Raw genomic sequence first — 21,322 nt, 5'->3', positions numbered from 1 at the left:
TATGCTTTCATAAAACATTCAAAAAATTGCGCGGAAAATTAGAAAATTTAAGAAATCTTAACGAAAATATTAACTTTATATAACTGTCAATTGTTTGAAATAATTGTCAGCGATTGACAGAATGCGCGCGTGCAAACATAGTTAAGACGGGATAACGTCTGCCGGGCCAACTAGTTATCCATTAAATCTCTTTTATTAAATCACTTATTCCCAAAGTGGTCCTGGTCGACGTCCAAGCGGTCCAGGTCGACGCCCAAGGGGTCCACGGGAGACTTGACATGGGTATGGGGGGCATGGCCAAAAAATTGGAGTCCACAATTTGTAAGCGGTTGTCCACGGAAATTTATCTGGTTTGATAGTTAAGTACAAATGTTGGCTTGCTTCACTTATCAATATAGAGAGATAGTTTTGATAGAGATCTTAAGAGGCACGGTGAACCGAACATAAACCCCGCGATGAATGGGCGTTAGTAGTAATGCACTTTCCCTGCAAAACCTAAAAAAGTTCCATCGGAACCAGCTAATCGTGAAAGGGGTCTATGCGAAAAAAGTTTAGGAAGTCCTCCTCGTGACCGTGAAGGCTGCAAAGTCTTCGAAACGAAAGAAAACTAAAATAATAAAAACCGAACATCCGACAAATATTTAATTTTAATGTATATTCGCGTAAACATAAATCATTATACCAATAGTTTGGCCTGGAATCTCACAATACTTTGTCGTCAAAATTCAAAGATGTAATTCAAAATTAAAAATACATTACCAAAACATTACATTTAAAACGGTTTAAACATTGCGCGGAAGCGTGCGACGAATCGTTTACACAAGTCGAACTCGGATCAAAGGCGCGGAGGGGTCACGTGACTGTCATGTTTACATGTGTACACAAATAAGTCCACAACAACCCATATCATCGATTTTGTATTGGTTTATACTGCGTTATGCAACACTCAACAGCCATACAATATCAGACCTACTAATATTTGCGCGGCCGTTTTCCTACTTTGACATTGACGATATTAATGTCTGCCAACGATGAAGCCATCTAGAAATTAAATTGAAGCCATGTGGTTACTGTTGTCAATGGAAATGCCATGAAAGAATTTCAAATTAAATATAATATATAGACAGAACTTGCGATGAAATTAAAAAGCTTCATTGATATAAAGTGATATTATCTTAATTTTAAAAAGACGAACAATATATTATAACGAAACAACTACAAAACATTACAAAATCTAAATATCAGTAAAAAGTACCCACGTACTGACAGAAAATAACTTACAACTAAAGTTAATGACTGCCTCGGTGGCGTAGTTGTATTGCATGTCCGGTACAATAGTGCTCTGAGGTCCTGGGTTCGAATCCCGGGTCGGGCAAAGTGATATTTGGATTTTCCTGCTCAGTATCACCCGGAGTCTGGAATTTGTGCCCGATATGGCGATAGGCTCGCCCCCTATCACATCATGGGACGGAACATACTTGGCAAAAAGTGGGTGCCCTAGTTGCGCCTCTGCATACCCCTACGGGGATAAAATGCGTGATGTTATGTATGTAACTAAAGTTAATACTAATATCAAATACAATATCTAAACACAAAAAAGCGGTGACAGCCTAGTTAAGAGTGTAACGGATTGCCGAGACGATTGTCCTCCTTCAAAATCAAAGGGCTCGCACTTCTGCCTTTTCTAAAAGATGATGTGTGTATTCTTTATGAATTATCACTTGCTTTAATGGTGAAGGAAAATATCGTGAGGAAACCTGCATACCTGAGAAGTTATCCATAATAATTTCGATGGTATATGGAGTCTACCAACACGCACTAGGCCAGCGTGGTGAACCGAGGCCTAACCCTTCTCAGTAGTAGAGGAGGCCCGTGCCCAGCAATGGGACAGTATATAATACAGGGCTGACATTGTATATAAAGTCAATGTAACCTCTAAAGACAAAGATACGATTAAACCTGGCCTTTTTGCCTCTAATCAGTGATAAACCTGTTGTTTAAAACACAATTATCTTTAGAGATATAATCACTGTCAACATCAAAAAGCGTATACCTCGGCCTTCGTTAATATCAACATGCAGCATATCTTTAGGAATAGTGTAATACTACATAAAAAAACACAAATTGATATTGATTCATAAATGAGTGCATCGGTGCTACACGGCTATGATGTCCAGGGTTCGAATCGGGGAGGGGGATTTGTCTGTTTAGTATCAGCCCGAAGTCAGGAATTCCTGCCGACAATAGCTTCTTGTCACATCATGGCACGGAACACACTGACAAAAATTAAGTTACAACTCTGGCTACCCCAGAGATAAAGGCGTGATGTCACGTTCAATATAAACTCTTCTTGGAAAATACTTTTTGTCACTCACGTAGTATTTATCATTGCTAGCGATACCCCGACTATATCCAACTCATGCATATTATAAGAATACAAGAGATAACTCGGTACCTCATAACTGCGATAATCATTTAATCTACCTAATCGGTGTGGAAGTATATTTAATTTTAATTGTGAGTATTATAACTCATTTTTGCTTGCAGAGCCATAAAGATTTATATTCCCTCTTCACACCCACCACTGCAACTAAATCAAGATCAGTGGCACGCATTTTACATCAGTGAAGCTCGGCGAATCTCTGGAGCACCAATTCTTAATATGTGCCGTAATTTATGAAAAATAGAAAAGGAGGAGTTGGATTTTTTTCCACACGCTTAGAAGGTTACCGTAGGACGGGATGTTTTGGGATTTAATGTGTGGCTGGTGTTATTTCGTATGAAAGAAATTTAATACGTCGTGGATATAAAACAGCGCGTTCATAGAAAAAACCCAAATTAAGAGTGATCCTTATTAGACTAAACATTACTTAGCCATAATTTAGGAAGATCAGGTGTTTGAAGATCCTCAGCTGTTTTCTTACTTTCCAGTCTGATTGATTTGAAATTTGGTATACTATTACTTCGATAGTATTTCTAAGACATGACAATCTTGAGGTGGCGTTGCATTATGTAATCTCCGGGATATCCAACTCTTTAGCAATTTCAGTAAATATAACGCTAGTCCATTGAAAAGTTACATTTGGGGTTGCGTTTTTTAGAGGACGCAATTTTATTTTTTTGAAGTGTAGGGGGGGTCAGTGTAAAGCTAAAACCAAGTTTGTGGGGTCGCCACCCTTGTCCCACGGCCGCCATCTTAAAAATAGGGGTTGAAATGGTTTTTACGATGTATCTCTTAAACTATTTATCTGACAAAAAATATGTATAAACATTTTTTGTTGCAAATTAAATTCTCTACAACTTTGGTCCAGTAACTTTTGTCGTAGAACTATAAATAAAAAAGTTATAAGCGAAAATGTTAAGAAATTCAATGTTAAGCAATGTCCATTGCAACGTCATCAGAACGTGTATTTATAAGGTTCATAATACTTTTTTTTGTACTCTCATTACGTACAACACAAACCCACGGTTGTCGGCTTGTACGCGAATTACTTGGATCCTGAATCGCTTTGGCACAGATGAAGCAATTGTTTAAAAAATCAAAGTCTGGCTCTGGAGCTTCTGAAATTGACGATAAACTACTGGAGCTGCTGCTGCGACGACGAACAACATTATCGGTTCGATTGTCCACGTAATAACAATACCACGCAATATGTACAGTAACTTCCGAAACAATTCGTAAAAATTTGTTTTTGTGAACAATTGCTTCATACCGCAAAAAAATAACAAATTAATGTGTTTACTTTTCAAATGTCTTTTTTTTTCTCGCATCCTATAAAATAAGTATAGATATACCACTATCAGGTCCCTCGTACGATTTTATATTACACGGATGTTATACGAATATGCGTTGTCTATGACACCTATGTGATAACAAATAATCTAATTTTTATACATACACATTACCAAATCAATTGTTATCGCTCATATAAAAGCTTACATCAATTAACCCACATAGCTTTATCTACTTCTTGCATCGATATAACGCATAAATCAGATAAACGTTGATTTTTTATGTATTATCCGTTCTAATATTATTTAAAAAAAAAACGGCATTTTATGTCCATTACCGGTGCGTTTACTCGTATGTCCCTTACCACGCACTTTAAAACATGTTAAGTCCCGTAATGCCTAGTAAATACAAAACTTGAAAGTATGGAAATTAAGAAAAATGCGTTATGATCTCTTATGTTTACACGAATATTAGATACTAAAATAAAAGACTTTGCAGCCTTCGTGATGACAGTCCATCCCATGGGATGGACTGTCATCATGACCTCGAATGCTACAAAGTCTTCGAAATTTCGGGAGAAAATTATTATATAGAAACCACTATAAAATCCGTAAAATAGTTTTGTATTAATAAAATGCGATGAAAAAGTAACAAAAATAAACATTTTATCTTATAATTTTCCTGATCGGGCTACGATCTTTCCAGACGCCCTTCGGTAAACTGTTTATAGTGTTAAGAGTCAAATGTCAACTTTCTCGATCCTGTGATCTATATCGACAATATTTTCATTGTGACATTTTTTTTAAAAACTGTCACATCTGCTCAATAGATATGGTACACAATGCCTGTTGTACATGTTAAGCTTTTAGTGTCTTATTGTTTTATTTTTGTTCCTTTTATTTTAAATAAATATAATTAGGTATAATTACTGTTAATACTTATAATTTATGTTAAGTGTGAGTTACCGCAATAAACGTATTTTCTTTCTTTCTTTAAGAAAGAAAGAAAGAAAGGAAATATATTATAGAAAATTATGTTAGTATTTTCCTTTGTTATTTCTCTATATAATTTAGATTTAAGCTATAATATATTAAAACAGTAAACATGTACATGAGACAACAGAAATTTTCCATATAAATCAGTCACTGAACGAAAGTTAATAAGTAACAATATTAACTCAGAGAAAAGAGGGTTAGTAAGTGTAATTTATAGATACATTTCTGAAAATCACATTAATTAACTTAAAACAATCATTATTAATACTAAATTTAAACTTTAAAGCAATGTTTTTTATGTTTTCACGTTATAAGGTATTTAGCCAAATTTGAAATAAATTGGTTGTAACTCGAAATAAATACATATGAAACCGATGAACACGAGTGACCACCGAACAAAATAAATGCGTATTAATTGACACAGGAATGCCACGAATGAACAGTCTATAACATAATGTATTGTCAAAGCTTCGAAATTATTTGGGATACATTGTATGTGGAAAAATAATTGAATACCGAAAAGCCAATAAAATAATTTGACAACTGTTAATACCCTTTATGAAATGTACTATATGATCGCAGTATCATCATTTACCTATGCGTAGCCTGTTCCCAAAATTAATAAAATTTTATTTACAGCGGATATGTTTACGGAAATATCAACTTTATTAATGGGTCACATGACTGTTTACTGTTTGTGTTTATTTTTAAAGGGAGTTTCACCGTCTATCGAGTGTCGCCGGGCCCGACATCCCCGTCGCTCTCCCCTGGCTAACTCTCGAGGAAATACAGGAATCCTATACTTAATTACAAGTCAACCCTTACGAGGGGAAATCAAAAAAAAAACAAGGGCGCCAAGACAAACACAAATATGGGAACATGCAGAACATGATATCGGATCTTTATAAACCGACTCCAAGGGAAGATGGTTGCCAGTTACAAACAAATGTTATACAAAAACATAATTTTAAATATGTACCAATTTTAAAAATATGTTTAATGTGCGTATAAGTATAAAAACACGAACTAGAAATAAAATTATATAGCTTCTGTGTAAAGATTAATTATTCCAAATATATAAACATTAATTTACCGAAGATAAAACCAGAGAGTCTACTTCGAAAAACGAAATCCGTAGTTTCGGATGACGAATCGTACGTTTTATTACTACGAAGTGTTACTGATTCGATGACGGATCTGATCTGTTGATCGCAATATTTCAGACATGGAATTTGTAAGAACTTATAGTAATAAATTCTGAAACCATCTGCGAGGATAAAGAAACACTGCTTTCTCAAAAAAAAAAAAAATACGGGAATTCATCGTACCACCAAGGTAAGCTACAGAACGATGACGGATCCAAAGTAATTTGGTAGTAGAGTTAAATACGAAGTTCGTCGCACCGACGTTTTGACATTCATTTTTTCGAAGTAAACCCTCTTATTCCGAGTAGCGGTGAGACGCAACATTCATTATATTGACGAACACATACGTATAACATTTAGTTTTCTGAGCAAGAATATTTATTTTTTTATTTTTACGAGCACGGTAAATTGACCCCACTGCATTTGATGGTAAGTAGAGTGGGGCCCAATAAAATTTAGACTGACGAGAGATGATTAGTCGTCGGCAGTCGACATAATTATGCCGGCCTGTTGGAACCAGATATACACAGGCCGATCAAGGAACGCGACACACTAACGTAAGCCACTACGGCGGGTTTTAACCCCGTTTAGGTGACCGGTATCCGGGCGGATATAAAATATATCCTACCACCAAACCTCAACCATCATCAATTGACGTGAATATTATGCCTAGTTCAGGGTAATTACCCTGGCTAAAATGTGATTCACGCTAGATTTCAAAAGTAGTATGCAAGTTTGCATACTAATTAAGCGGCGATAGCCTAGTTGGGTGTGGAACGGACTGCCAAGACGAATGTCCGCAGGTTCAAATCCTAAGGGCACACACCTCTGACTTTTTTAAAAAATCATATGTGTATTCTTTGTGAATTTATCGTTCACTTTAACGGTGAAGGAAAACATCGTGAGGAAACTTGCACATCTGAGAAGTTCTCTATAGGAATTTCGAAGGTGTGTGAAGTCTACCAATCTGCACTAGGGCAGCGTGGTGGACTAAGGCCTAATCCCTCTCAGTAGTAGAGGAGACCCGTGCTCAGCAGTGGGCAAGTATATAATACAGGGCTGCTATTATTATTATTATGCAAGTGTGACACAGGAAAAATTACAACCACAAACATGATATATTTCTAAACTGAAGCCATTATCGCATTTTCGACCTTCATGATAAAACCGTAATTGCCCCCATAATGTGAACAAGTGTTATATCTCAATCCATAACTGAGAGAGTTAGAACATTTTTCACATTTCTTCAATAATCTCTATTATGGCAGTCTAATTTAGTGCGTTGTATATTTTTATGGCATCTATTTAATGCGGTGAACAAATAATGAGAGTTTGAGACGTTAAAAATTAAAGTGGGTATTAGAAAGTAATGCGTTGGCAACAAATATGGAATATCATAGTAGGTTAAATGGTTCATAAATCAGTTTCAATCTTCTTTTTTCTTAAACTTATCTAATTTTCATATTGTTTATGGAGTTTATGGAGTTTATTTCGCATCGAAAAATCTATGGTGGCTAAAAAAAAGGACGTCGTTATATAACTGAGTTTCTTCGTAAAATTATTTTCACGAAAAGTAAGTATGAACGAGAATATATAAAAGTATAGTGTGCGACATTTTAAAGGCTTTAAATAAATAAAAAAAAATTATGCCGAAAAATATTTTACTACCTAACCTAAAATGTTTTTTATGTACAAGCGATTTTCAACTTGTTTTTACAAATCTAATCTAACTTAACGTACCCAGGTGATTTCTTGTATGAGACGGATTTTTGATTATCAGAACATCCGTGTGCACGCGATTTTTCTATATCATTTCTACATATGAACACGTAATTCAGGGCCCTTATTCTGTATGATATTGTAACCGCGTAACGCGGTCGTGTCATGTTATCTTCGAGAAATGTGCGTGGAATGGTATTCTGTAAGCTAAATTTCTATAGTCCTAAACATGATGCGTTGTGTTACGTGCTTGTTATGCACTGTTAAAATAACGTGCAGTATAGAGAATAAGGCCCCAGATATATTGTTACGTGTTAATAGCACTATGACCAGTGAATAATAAAAGAACAACTATCCGAGAGTCCTTTGACGTACGCTTTACATTGAGAGATAGTGTGTAACTGGACGTGGTAAAGTAATTATTTGTATAAAATAAGACATGTTAGAGCATATAATTTAATTTGGAGGTTTATATAGAGGCTCATTTGACATTGCATTACTAACCGCTATTTTCAATAAACAGCTTTTTTCGATGTATCTCAAAAATAGACCAATCAGAAGAAAGCTGTTTTTGATATGCTTTTTGATTGGATTATAGCAAAAGTTTTTTACAATATATATCTAAGAAAATATACATACTTGTATTATGTATATCTGGAATATTTCTCTAAAAATACCGCGAAAAAATTTGTTACAAGGATTTATAAAACACAATATTCGATTTCTCAAAATTTTCAAATATATTTTAAGTACTTGGTTACTATCAAAATTAACGCTAAAAAGAATCGATAAGATAAGATACTACTACATATTTTAACGGTATGTAGTCATACAATTTCAAGTACAAAATTATAAATGAACAAATATTTATTTTTTATTATTCGTTTCTTGAAAAAAATAAAAACCGGTTTATAAATTTTATTAATAAAAAACCTCGAATAAAGTGAGGTCGCACCGGTCTTATACCATCGACAAAAAAACTATCTAAAATAAACAAAACTCTCACCAGTTTATCAAAACAATGCAAATAATGATTAAACGGAACGATAAGCCAAAATCGATCAGTTCGAGTGTTTTCGCCACGAGCGTAAGTAAAAATTACTAAATATCTCACCTGAACAATATCCAACGCACCCTAACCACTAGTAAACAAACCCAACTATTGTTTTTAGGTTATGGATCGCAGACACACACGACACGACATACCACGTTATTACTTCACCACTGTTTACCTACAATGGTTCCAATAAGTGTTGCCACAAATCACATCACATTTCCACCCTTTAGCGAAAATTCCATGCCAATTATGTTGAGAGCTGACGTGTGTTTTCGACAAGCTTTTGTAAGCAGCACTGAAATTTATGACAGGCTCGTTTACTGCAAGTTCGTTTGTGATAGCTGCCTAGATTTTAGCGTGAAGGATTACAAACTAATACCAATTAGCGAATGGTTCTGATGTTCTGTATAACTAAGTGTCATATAGCTTAGTTTTTAAACTGATAGGATTACAATAGTTTTTATTTTAAACGTAGTAATTCTTGTATGTGCGCTATTTTGTTCCCGTTTGAGGGTATTTCGTAAACAGTGTATCTGGTCAATATAAGAATCGTAATGTTAAATAAATATCATATTAATTTCCATTACTAAATCTGACTTATATTTTTTATGAAAGGAAAATTAAATTGATTTATTAAATGTTTATGATTTTTTGTCTCATTCGGTGTAGTCCGAGCAAATTTGATAGCTTCTGCTACGTGGCATAGAGACGATTGTGGAACATGGAGCAAAAGGTCTTTTTTCCTCATCATAGTATAAGATCGGCAGATTCGTCTTCCAATGATATACTACTGAATATATTCATAGTTAATATCTAGAAGTCTTGTATATCCATATGGGCTCAGCAAGTGACTGTCAGGTTCATTTTCTACAGAATACCTCTACCACTACCTTATCATATTTTGACGAATTATTTTTCATAAAAACATTGTAAATGAGAAACTTATAAAATATAGATTTAATCGTTTTTGTTACTGAAATAAGTCGTCACAAAATTACCTGAAATTGTATAAGTATAAAATAATCATACTATTGTAATGAAATGTATATTTTTTTAAATTGTGCAATAATTATTATCAAAATATTTATATTACAAAATAAAATTAAAACCAATTTAATACGTATCAGTTTATCCATTTATTAGTTTTGTGCTGGCAACACCGAGATCTGAGTAACGCGACCCCCGATTAGATATCAATGCGCGTAAATTCGTATCGATATTGATTAGTATTATAACAATTTCACTGGTTAAAACACACGAAAGAAAGGTTAATCGACTTAATTTTTTTTGCGACACTATTTTTTATACATATTTTTAATCAGCACTTTTTTGTTTTTTTAACCTAATTAAAATATGGTAAAAAATGTCGATTAAGTCTAGCCATTCAACCATCGATATTGTTCTATGAATTAGGATAGAGTCTGGTCCTAAACATGATCTTAATTATCACATATATAAGTGTCATATTGCTCTAGCATTATCTATCGTACATATTTTGTAAAGGGATCATAAAAGATTATTCGCCCGTAATCCAGGTACGACAATAAACACTAAGAACACACTCGCTGTAGAACAATGCAAGTCATTGTCATTCACCAAGATTTTTTCATAATAGCTTGACATGCAAGTTGATGGTTATACGCCACGCCTGCCTTCCTTTTCTAGAAGTGAGTTAAAATGATGATAATTGTCATAATTAGTCATTATGCTACTAAATAATGATATAAATATGTTACCAAGTAAATATTCAATCTATATAGTTGGTAACACTACACACAATAACAAATATTTTTGTTGTTGCGCTGGATATCTCTGCAAATTTCCGCGTTTTCAAGTCTCTAGTTTTGGAATACACATAGTACTGAATTGGTCTGTCGTTTATTTTGGTGTATTTTATATATTAAATCATTAACACTTTAAATAGAGTATTTAGAATACGAATAATTATTGTTAGCTGTCTAGTTAAAATTCGCTTTCAGTGCATTTATTTCCTACACATCATGTGACCCGAAAACTCTTAATTGTTGGCAAAGCCAATGCAATAAATGAGCCATTGTTAAGAAGATAAAATATCGTATATCCGCCAATTCATATGAACTATAATATCTGGGAAATTGTAGCGAGGAAAAGGGAGAGCGTTTTCACTCTTTTTTCTTCGTTTTCAAGCTCTACAAGTGACGGAAAAGGTAAAGGGTTAGGTAGGACCACACATGATTGCAGATTACTGCAGGTTTTTTAAAAGATACTGCCCCAAAATATATATAAAACAAGAGTTTATAGAAGGTGTTTTTCTAAAGTATAACATATTATGTTTTATATTTTTTTATCTCTTCCAACTCCAATTACATTATTTAACCATTAAACAAAACTGTAATATTTGTTAATAAAAATTATATATTTAAGAATAAACTTGTTATTTATTTCTCATACTTAACGTTTTTTTTAACATAACATGATAATGAACATTAAAAAAAACCAGAGCCAATATTGCAAAATTCTCTTGTTTCGTGGTTTGTTAGAATAAAAGTATTCGAAATTCTCACATCAAGGGTAACATAATATAACCACTGTTTATCAATTGAATAGTAATCAATAACCATACGATTTTTGCTTCTTTATTTTCTGTTATACAGTCAATAGTTGTAATATTGGTAATCGCAATATTGGTCTAATTGCAGTTTTTTTACAAACTTGTCCTGAAGTCGATTCTGCGGTGAGTAAAAACTGTATAAAATAGAAATGCGTCTCACAAATTTACATAATCATTACTTTTACTCAAACGTGCAGCATGAATTCAGTTTTTGTAGTTATATAATTCAAGTTTAATTTAAATTGCATGTAGGATGACTGTACGATTTCATATTGATTTTATCATAATTACCAATTATATTAAATAAATTAAAATTAATGAAAACCTCTTGTATGTGTGACTACAATGTCGAACCGTCATACCTATTGATACAGTGGTTTTTTGATTCTGTTGTTCGATAAATTATGTCGATTCTTTGGCACTTATCACTCCATATAACAAAACCAATTTTCTCAAATTATTAAACTAGTTTTTCATTGCAGTGGCCATTGTTATTGAGTATTTGAGACTAATTTGACGTCTGAGGGTGACGAGCGCCGGCCAATATTGATTTTATTACTGTTTTAAGGTGGTAGCTCAAGGTGGACCTTGAGGTATCGCCTTAAGTAGTCCTTTCGCTTATCAGCAGCATCAGCTGAGATATAAATGACGAAACGAGTCTAAGTCCCTTCATAACTTCCTTAAAAAATAGTTGTTCCTAAATGAATGATTATTTATACATATCCTGTTTTATCTAGTTTTAGGAAATATTAATATCTCTCTATAGAAGTGATACCTTTTCCTACAGTCATATTTTTATTGTGTCAACTAGTCGATGATACTAAAATTTCATTATATATTGTACGCTTTGATAGTTGCAATTTGAACACAACAGAATTTAATTCACTTTCAATTTCATCTAAATAAATACAACATCTTACACGTCTTCTGTCTATAAAATTATCACGAATGCCCTTTAATATTTAAAAGACTGTGGAATCTACATCACGTACATTTAATTATTCAAGTAACGTCATGTTTGCATAAAAAAATCCAATTCTTAAAGATACTAGTGGGTCCGGTAGACGATCGCCTTCTGAGTAGACCGTGTTTTATGGCGACTAACTTGAATTATATATCTCCACACCAGCGTCACCTATCGATTTCAAATTTACTATCTTTCAAGCTAAAAGTAAAGCCAAATAAATTGACAAAATATCATTGAAATCGATTGTCTGGTGCCGGGGGTAAGTGACTGCGAACATTGTGTTGGGTGTGGGGCTGTGTTCAGTCTGGGAAGGTGCCACCGCAATGTCTATTCCTACCACCAAGCAGCAGTTTGTTGTCACTGTATTCCGTTTGGAAGGACATTGTAGCCAGTATAAATACTAGACATAATAAGACTCAACTTGTCATGTCTGAGGATGGCGAGCGCAGTGGAATACCATATAAAACTTTGTAATTCAAAGTTTTGGATGGTGTTTCTACTGTTTATGGACGGTATCGCTTACCATCCTGCGAACTGCAAGCTCGTCTCGTCATTCAAAACAATAAAACATAAAATATGTCGCCACAAAAATCATCACGGACTTATGATGAATACAATGTTATAATAAATGTAGACCATTTTGCTTATTGATCCTTTTTTTGAAGTGACGCTTAGAATAAAATTGCAATAATCATTTTAACGGTTCGCTCAACTTCGAGTGTGAAAACAACAACCGAACATAATATTCACGTGATGTGTCGATACACTTTTTTTAAATGGAAATAACTTTTAACGTCGGCGTCGGAATAGTTCACGTCGACGTGAGCGTGTGACGCGCCAGTTTTAGTGAAAAAATAAGAATATTAAATTTGCCGTATAAACTAACGAAATGTTTTAAGGTTTTATTTTAGTCCAACGAGCGAAACATTTTGTGACATATAAAGCAGTGTGATCCCTCTTAACAATAAATCTATATAAGGCCAACATCTAATGTCTTAGTCTTTTTTAGATTGATCAATTAATACTAGTTCTATCCAAATACATATAAATTATCTTGGTAAAAATTATTGTCAATTAAAAATCCAAATATTTTGGGTTTTTATGCTCAGTATCAGCCCGGAGTCTAGAATTTGTGCCTGATATGGAGATAGGCTCGCCCCTATCACATTATAGGAAAGAAAATACTTGATGAAAAGTGGGTGCCTTGGTTGCGCCTCTGCATACCTCTTTGGGGATAAATGCGTGATGCTGTGTGTGTCAATTAAAATCCATTTTTGGACGTCCGACGTGAATAGCGGCGATAGCCTAGTTGGGTGTGGAACGGATTGCCAAGACGAATGTCCACAGGTTCAAATCACAAGGGCACACACCTCTGACTTTTCTAAAATCATGTGTGTATTCTTTGTGAATTTATCGTTCGCTTTAACGGTGAAGGAAAATATCGTCAGCAAACCTGCACAACTGAGAAGTTCTCTATAGGAATTTCGAAGGTGTGTGAAGTCTACCAATCCGCACTAGGCCAGCATGGTGGACTAAGGCCTAATCCCTCTTAGTAGTAGAGAAGGCCCGTGCTAAGCAGTGGGCAAGTATATAATAAAGGGCTGATATTATTACATTATTTATATTTTGGACGTCCCCTTTCTATCTGGTGTAACTGAGGCCTCCACGCTCGACGGTATTTTGTTTTTTAACAATTTTATACAGTAAAGTTCTGATAAGGTATGGTAAGGTAAGCTTCTGATAAGGTATCAGAACGGAGCGTAGTTTCCCTCTTTGATATGTAGCACGACCATTCTGTCTTCCCCTCGGTGGTTAGTTTATTATATGTGAATGAATGAATGATTCCCTCCTAGCCGAATTTCGGCCACGGCGACCAATCTCAACGGAGATCAGCCAGGTACGCAAGAGATATTATAGTGCACAAGTGTGTGCGCAATACACAGGTGCACTCTCTGTTCCTTCACTCTCATAGTTTGGTGAGACGGCAATCCGACATGACCGGAGAGAGATCAGGCGTAGGACCAACGGCTTTACGTGCTTTCCGAGGCACGGGGGTATCACACCGCCAACTTCCTGACTCCGAGCTGCGACTGAGTAATTTTTAAGATGGAAAAACCCAGTCACAATTATTTTGACCCGACCCGGGATTCGAACCCAGGACCTCAGCGCGGCAGTCGTACTTGTACCGTGTACACTTACAACTACGCCACCGAGGCAGTCAAAGTGTTATATATACTAGAGGCCGATGGGACAAGGTTCTGAAGTGGAGGCTCTAAACTAGCAAGCACAGCGTCGGACGTCCACCCGTGAGGTGGACAGATGACCTCATAAAAGTAGCAGGAGGTCGCTGGATGCGGACCGCTTCCTATAGAGCGATCTGGAAATCTTTAAGGGAAGCCCATGTTCAGCAGTGGACATTCTGCGGCTGATGATGATGATGATATACTAGAGCAATTATAATTCAAAGTATGGGTGGTGTTGTTACCATTTATATGCGCCCGACTCCTTAACAATTAGATGAATGACTAGCTTGTCTCAACACTCAATTATATGAGACTGATTTTTCGAATAATCGTTTAACAAAGATACAAAGGGATCGACATATCTGTCAATACACCGGGGGTTATATTGTTTGATTATATAGAGGTTTTTTGTTGGAAATAATAGAGTCCACAGGAACCCTAGCCAAATTGGATTTGATTGCCCCCCTCTTAAGTTGGTAGCATGAATATTTAAATCAGTGGGCACCCTTCACATACGAAAATCCCACAATCAACTTGACCTACTTAGGGGTGAATTCCACAGGATGCGCTTTTGAATTTTGCTTAATGTGCAATTGAATACATGGCAGCTGCGAGAATAGCGCACACGCATAAGTAAATCTCTACCAGATTATTTAATGACCTTCGTCCATTTAGTGTTTATTCATTCTGTAATAATAAATCATCCAAATTAAAAAGTCTTAAATAAATATATAAACAATTGAACAGTATTTATTAATTGAATGTAAATTAATTGGTTTTCCTTGCATCTTACGAATAACTTTGATTGAAGAATCAGCTCCAAGTGAATAAGAAGTGCTGGTTGTAGTATATGTGTGTCCGACTTGATCGTACATAAAGTATAAAACCCACTTTCTAAGTAAGTGTATCGTATACCGAGATCAGACTGTACATTCAATCCGACACAATTGTCCGCTCTGTGGAATGAGGGTGTTAAAAGAATTCTACCCCGGTATCCCCTGCCTGTCGTAAAAAGCGACTAATAGGGGCCACGATGGGGGTCGTCGGCGGGCAGCAGGGAGCTATCCGGTCTGAGTGCGTGCACTTTTTAGGGCGTTTCTCTGTGACCTTTGCACATCTTCAGATGAGCCCCGGGATGGACGGCAGTGTGCAGTAGGCCTCGTGCTGCCGTGACACCGAGAGCGTCCTTCGGGGCTCGGGGGCTTCAAGCCCCCTCCCTCCCGATAGCTCTTTGTCGAGCTGTAAGGCAACAGTTACCCCAACATAACCGCTCAGTCGCCCCCCCAAGAAGGCTAGGCGGTAGTAATAAGGGACTTTCTCCGAAAAAAATGCCGACACAATTGTAGCGATTAAGGGATAATCATTTCCCGGCGGCGATAGCCTAGTTGGGCGTGGAACGGACTGCCAAGACGAATGTCCGCAAGTTGAAATCCCAAGGGCACACACCTCTGACTTTTCGAAAATCATGTGTGTATTCTTTGTGAATTTATCGTTCGCCTTAACGGTGAAGGAAAACATCGTGAGGAAACCCGCACATCTGAGAATTCTCTATAGGAATTTCGAAGGTGTGTGAAGTCTACCAACCCGCACTAGGCCAGCGTAGTGGACTAAGGCCTAATCCCTCTTAGTAGTAGAGGAGCCCCGTGCTCAGCAGTAGGCAAGTATATAATACAGGGCTGATATTATTATTTCCCGTCAGTCGCCCTCCGATTCCCACTCCACTTACCATCAGTTGCAGTGAGAATACCTGGCCGTGACCGCATAACCATCTCGTCATATAAATCACGGCCGACCGAAAATATGTCGACGTTATTTAAGTCCAATGCCACTTGATTTTCAATCATAACATAAGTTTCACAGAGTCGTAAATATGTTAACTTGTATAAAGTGTGCCAAATGTATCTTTGGATCTGGTTTCAGATCTTATTTCTCTTTTGGTAAAGGCGAAATTCATCCAAACTTCCACGGTACTATTACGACATATGATCAAATATTATGACAGTATAAGTCCAATTTCAAGCCGCTAGCTGTGTCTTTTAAATAATTACATAAATTACTCGACCAGGGTATCAAACTGGGCACCTCTATCAACTCTCCTAACATATGTATCGGCAGATCATTTTCTTATTGTTACAAATGTAATGCAATGAACTACTCTGTAACATTTGTACACCGAGTTGTGTAACATTTAACATTTGTCTATTTTTAAATAATTATTATTATTATGTTTTACCCCTAAGGTATGCGCAACGTTTTGTTTCTATATTTTAAGCGAGCAAAAGTCGAATGTAGCCTGTCTTTCAATAAAACTCTGTCCCTACCGTGATATGCTGACGGCTTCGACGTTATAACTTATTTATAGATCTTTTAAGTGTATTGTTGTGTATCGATTTATTAAAACTGACGCGAAGGCCTTCGCTGAACTTTGATCTATGTTTATCCAGCGCTCAAATGACCGTGGTAAATCTGGTGTTAATTTAGATTGAATTCGGAGAATCTATTTAGAAATATTTTGCCTTATGATTAAAACTGTATGTTTTGCGTCTAGTACCTTAATTTTTAGAGTATTTTAGGTTTAATTATAGGTAAGGTATATATTAAAAACTGGCGATAGCCTAGTTGGGTGTGGAACGGACTGCCAAGACGAATCCGCAGGTTTAAATCCCAAGGGCGCACACCTCTGACTTTTCTAAAATCATGTGTGTATTCTTTGTGAATTTATCGTTCGATTTAACGGTGAAGGAAAACATCGTGAGGAAACCTGCACATCTGAAAAGTTCTCTATAGGAATTTCGAAGGTGTGTGAAGTCTACCAATCCGTACTAGGCCAGCGTGGTGGACTAAGGCCTAATCCCTCTCAGTAGTAGAGGAGGCCCGTGCTCAGCAGTGGGCAAGTATATAATACAGGGTTGATATTATTATTAAGGTATATATAGGTATATATATTTATACGAAACGTAGGTATAGTTCGATTACTTTGTTAATTGTTTGTTTTGTTCGATTAATTGTTGAAGAGTAATATTTATTCATATTGCTTAAACGTTACTATAATACTCCTTCACCCAGATCTTTTAAACCCCAAGGGGTAGGCAGACTCGAAACTAGTGCAAAAACTTTTTGCTTGTGTATTTTTCCCATTATATGATGGGGTTACGACTACCATATTGGGTACAAATTTCAGACTCCAAGCTGATACAGATCGGAAAACCCAATACCACTTCATCTGACCTGATAACTTAGATCCAAAAACAATAATAATATTAGCCATGTATTATTACTGTCCTATCGCTGAGCACGGGCCTGCTCTACTACTGAGAGGGATTAGACCTTAGTCCACCAAGCTGGCCTGGTGCAGATTGGCAGACTTCACACACCCTCACTTGATTTATAAAATTTCTCAGGTATGCAGACTCTCACAGTAATAACAAAGTTATATCCAATAATTCACAAAGTACACGCACATAGCATTATAAGAGTGAGTATGTTGGGTTTTGAACCTGCGTACATTCATCACGCCAATCCATTCCATTCCCACAAGGCTATTGCTAAAACGAAATGACGCCGATAAAAACTAAATCCTAAATCCGGATGATTCATTGTCTTCGCAATCGCTATCTATCAAGATTAAAAATGCCGGCACTGAACAAGCCCTCAATAAAAAAGTAATGTGAATTTAATCTTATCAAATATGATAAGCTATTTCCAGGTTTTAATTAAATTCCTCGTTGAAAGTTGATTATTTCACGCTTATAAGTACTTATACTCGAATACAGCCAATTTACTCATATTTTCACTGATTGAATTAATTAAGCGAATGTACTGTCATCAACAAAAATAGCTGAACGATTTTAAAATTTCACGCGATGTAGTAATGTCAATCGTGTTTTTTTTTTATTTGAAATAAAATCGACCGTTTGAAGTTTATTTTACGAAAGAAAAACGTTTGTTGATGAGGACGCAAAAGGTTATAGGCAAATTGAATTTTTTAATTTGTACACCTACTTTTGTGACTAACTGTACTAATTAAGCGAATTCGATTTTTAAATTTGAAAGTTAAGTGATTATTTACAGTCGGCCACATAATTAGTTGAACAAATTCCAAACTTAAATCACTTTTCCACTTTTGTGTTCTTAACAAAAATTAATTTTACATAAAATTCATATCCTAAACAGATAGTGATTAAGGTTTAAATTGGTAAATCAAATACATTCAAAATACTGATGCAAGCTGCATCTTCCTGTTTGAATCTAACACTCGTTGTATTTGATTTTACCAATAATATTTGGCTATTCTGACCGTAGTTGCGTTTAAAAGCTTTTTATGAGAATAAAAATTCAAAGGATTACTACTAAACATTATTATCAATAAATTGTTCTGAATTTTGGAATACGTAACTCCAGAAAATGCAATCTCGGGCTAACTTTATTCAGCCGAGTCGTAGCTTTGATTTTGACCTCTAAAAACAGGGAAATATCGACCGCGCGCAGGAAAAATTTAATATCAAACCACAAGGGCGATGTGAAGGGTAGCTCTGCTCGCTGCAGGGCCGTAGCCTTGGGCTGCCGCTTTGAAGTAATTATATAACTCGTGTAAAGACAGGGTTGCCGCATTCACTAGTGGTCTTCGAGAATATTCTAATGGGAATGTTACCAGTTTACGCCTCCAAAATTATTAGGGCTAACTAATTTTAAAGGCGATTTTATAAGTATATTGCGTCATTAATATGGTATACAAAAATAAAATAAAATTTGTTGATTCCATGCATATCCTAAAGTAAGTTTTAAATTTCGTCCAATACTATTAGGTAGACTATTTAATATAGAATATTCTGGTATAATGATTCTTATGTTTACGCGAATGTTGGACATTGAAATTTTTTTTTTTTTACGGGTTTCATCGTAGTTATTTATATTATTAATACTGACTTTTTGTTAACATATTGGTAGTTAAAAGGCCTGTTGGAACCGAATGTACTCAGGCTTATCCCGTAACGCGACGCACTTACGTGGGACACTATGACGGATTTTAACACCTTGTGTACGGTGGTAGCTATCCGGGCGGATATAAAATACATCCTACCACTAGCAAAATTATCTAAATGTATGTTGAGACTCAAAGCTAAATATATGAGAGGCAACCCTGGACCGATTTGATCATTGATTCATAAAAATATAATCTTAGAATTTCATTAGCTGGGAGATTTGAAAATGATTGTCACAGGAACGGTTTCAAAGTATTCTCTGTTAGGGAATTATTTGGTCCCTGTTAAAGTAGAGAAACTAAGTAATATCTAGCAGATTGCTAAGCGCCTGTTAATAAATAATAGCAATGCCGTCTAAACTAAATTATAAGAAAGAGATTTTATGCATAGGCAGTGTAAGAAAAGTGGCAATATACTTAATACTTTAATTTATGGTAAGCATATTAATATATACCAGGGATCGAAAGGTTAAGGCGGGTATGCATGAAGAGAATGATGAAGGTGAAGGAAGCGAGAGAAGTATGCCAGAATCGAGTGGCAATCCCTAGACTCTGTCTGACCCTATGGTATAGAGAGCGATATTATATATGTATCTGTGTACGAAAGGTTACCTTAATTAGCGGTTAACCTGGGGTTATTTGCAGGTTAGGACAAAATCTGCGGCATAGGTTATTCGGTTTACAATCGAGTGATAACATGACCGATTTATATTCTCGATTTTAGTTCCAAATATTTTACTTAAGTATATTATTTTTATTTAATCAGTAATTTTGAATATATCAACCTTCCTGGTATAAATGAATTAACAGATAAAAGTGTTAATCGAAACGAAAGTTTCAGGAAAACCGACAATTTTAACCGAATTAATGGTTTCCTTTCTGGCTGACGTTAAGCGCCTGATAACAAATAATAGCAATACCGCATAAACTTAATTATATAGTATTGAAATGGATTTTGTATACAGGATTTTATGTATTGGAAAACCAACGTTAAACGATCTTGTAAAGTATCATGAGCATAATAATATACATAAGAGAAAAAATGTGAGAATCCTCTAGAATGCAAAAAGGGTGACAAAACCAGCTTCAATGCGATATATTAATAATTGTAGACCGAAATCTAATATTGACTACCTTGGTGGCGTAGTACGTACGCGATACGACTGCCAAGCTGACATTTAGAGTCCTATTTCCAACATAAAACACAATGGTTATATAAACTGTAAAATAAAATGAGGCATATAAAGAATGATAACTGTCAGCACAACAACTAGCGACCCCTTCTTACTTCAAACGTCCGCAATTCTGAAATTACCATTACAATTTGTAGTACAAATGGCTCGAATTACGTGAAACCTCCTTGCCGAAACATACCTAAACGGGCAACCGCTAGATGACGTTGAAACTAAAATAAAATGGTACCTACCTAAATTGGTACAAAAACCCAGATGGAAAGCACAGCGGATAAAATAGAAAGGGGATTATTTGGGCTGTTAGATTTGTTGACAATATTTGGTACAAGTAAGTATAGTTGGTGGATGTCTCGTCCGAAACGCATTTCTCAATATGAAGCATTTCACAAGAGCTCATTGTGCATAGAGCCACGCCTTTTTGTGGTATTTTTACCCGGTAGCGACGAACGCTAGCAAATAAGCATTATAAGTACCTACTATGTTGTCATGTCCATCACTACAACTGTAAGCCAGGATCAGTGCCACGCATTTTACGACACCGAGTGGTGAAGCTCGCCGAGTCTCTGAGAGCACTAATTACTCTTAACCGCAACGAAATAAATCAAATAAAACATAGAAAGGACTTGGAAATATATTTTTCCACTTTCCTTTAGCAAGGAACAAAATAACGAACTACAAAAGGCATTTTTCATTCTTAAT

At 35.6% G+C, this 21,322-nt stretch overlaps 1 protein-coding gene across 1 annotated transcript in view; it reads right to left on the bottom strand.

The window, feature by feature from the left end:
• The window catches only part of LOC115441432, a 180,028-nt gene that overhangs the window by 144,962 nt on the left and 13,744 nt on the right, over positions 1–21,322 (bottom strand). Inside the window, exon 2 of the mRNA XM_037443744.1 lies at positions 8,707–8,751. Coding sequence (XP_037299641.1) covers positions 8,707–8,751 — 45 coding nt within the window. The remainder of the gene's footprint in view (positions 1–8,706; positions 8,752–21,322) is intronic.

Source organism: Manduca sexta, chromosome 27, assembly GCF_014839805.1.
Source record: "Manduca sexta isolate Smith_Timp_Sample1 chromosome 27, JHU_Msex_v1.0, whole genome shotgun sequence".
Taxonomy (NCBI): Eukaryota; Metazoa; Arthropoda; class Insecta; order Lepidoptera; family Sphingidae; genus Manduca; species Manduca sexta.
The sequence above is the reverse complement of the archived record's forward strand: the minus strand, read 5'-3'. Positions and strand labels throughout refer to the sequence as shown.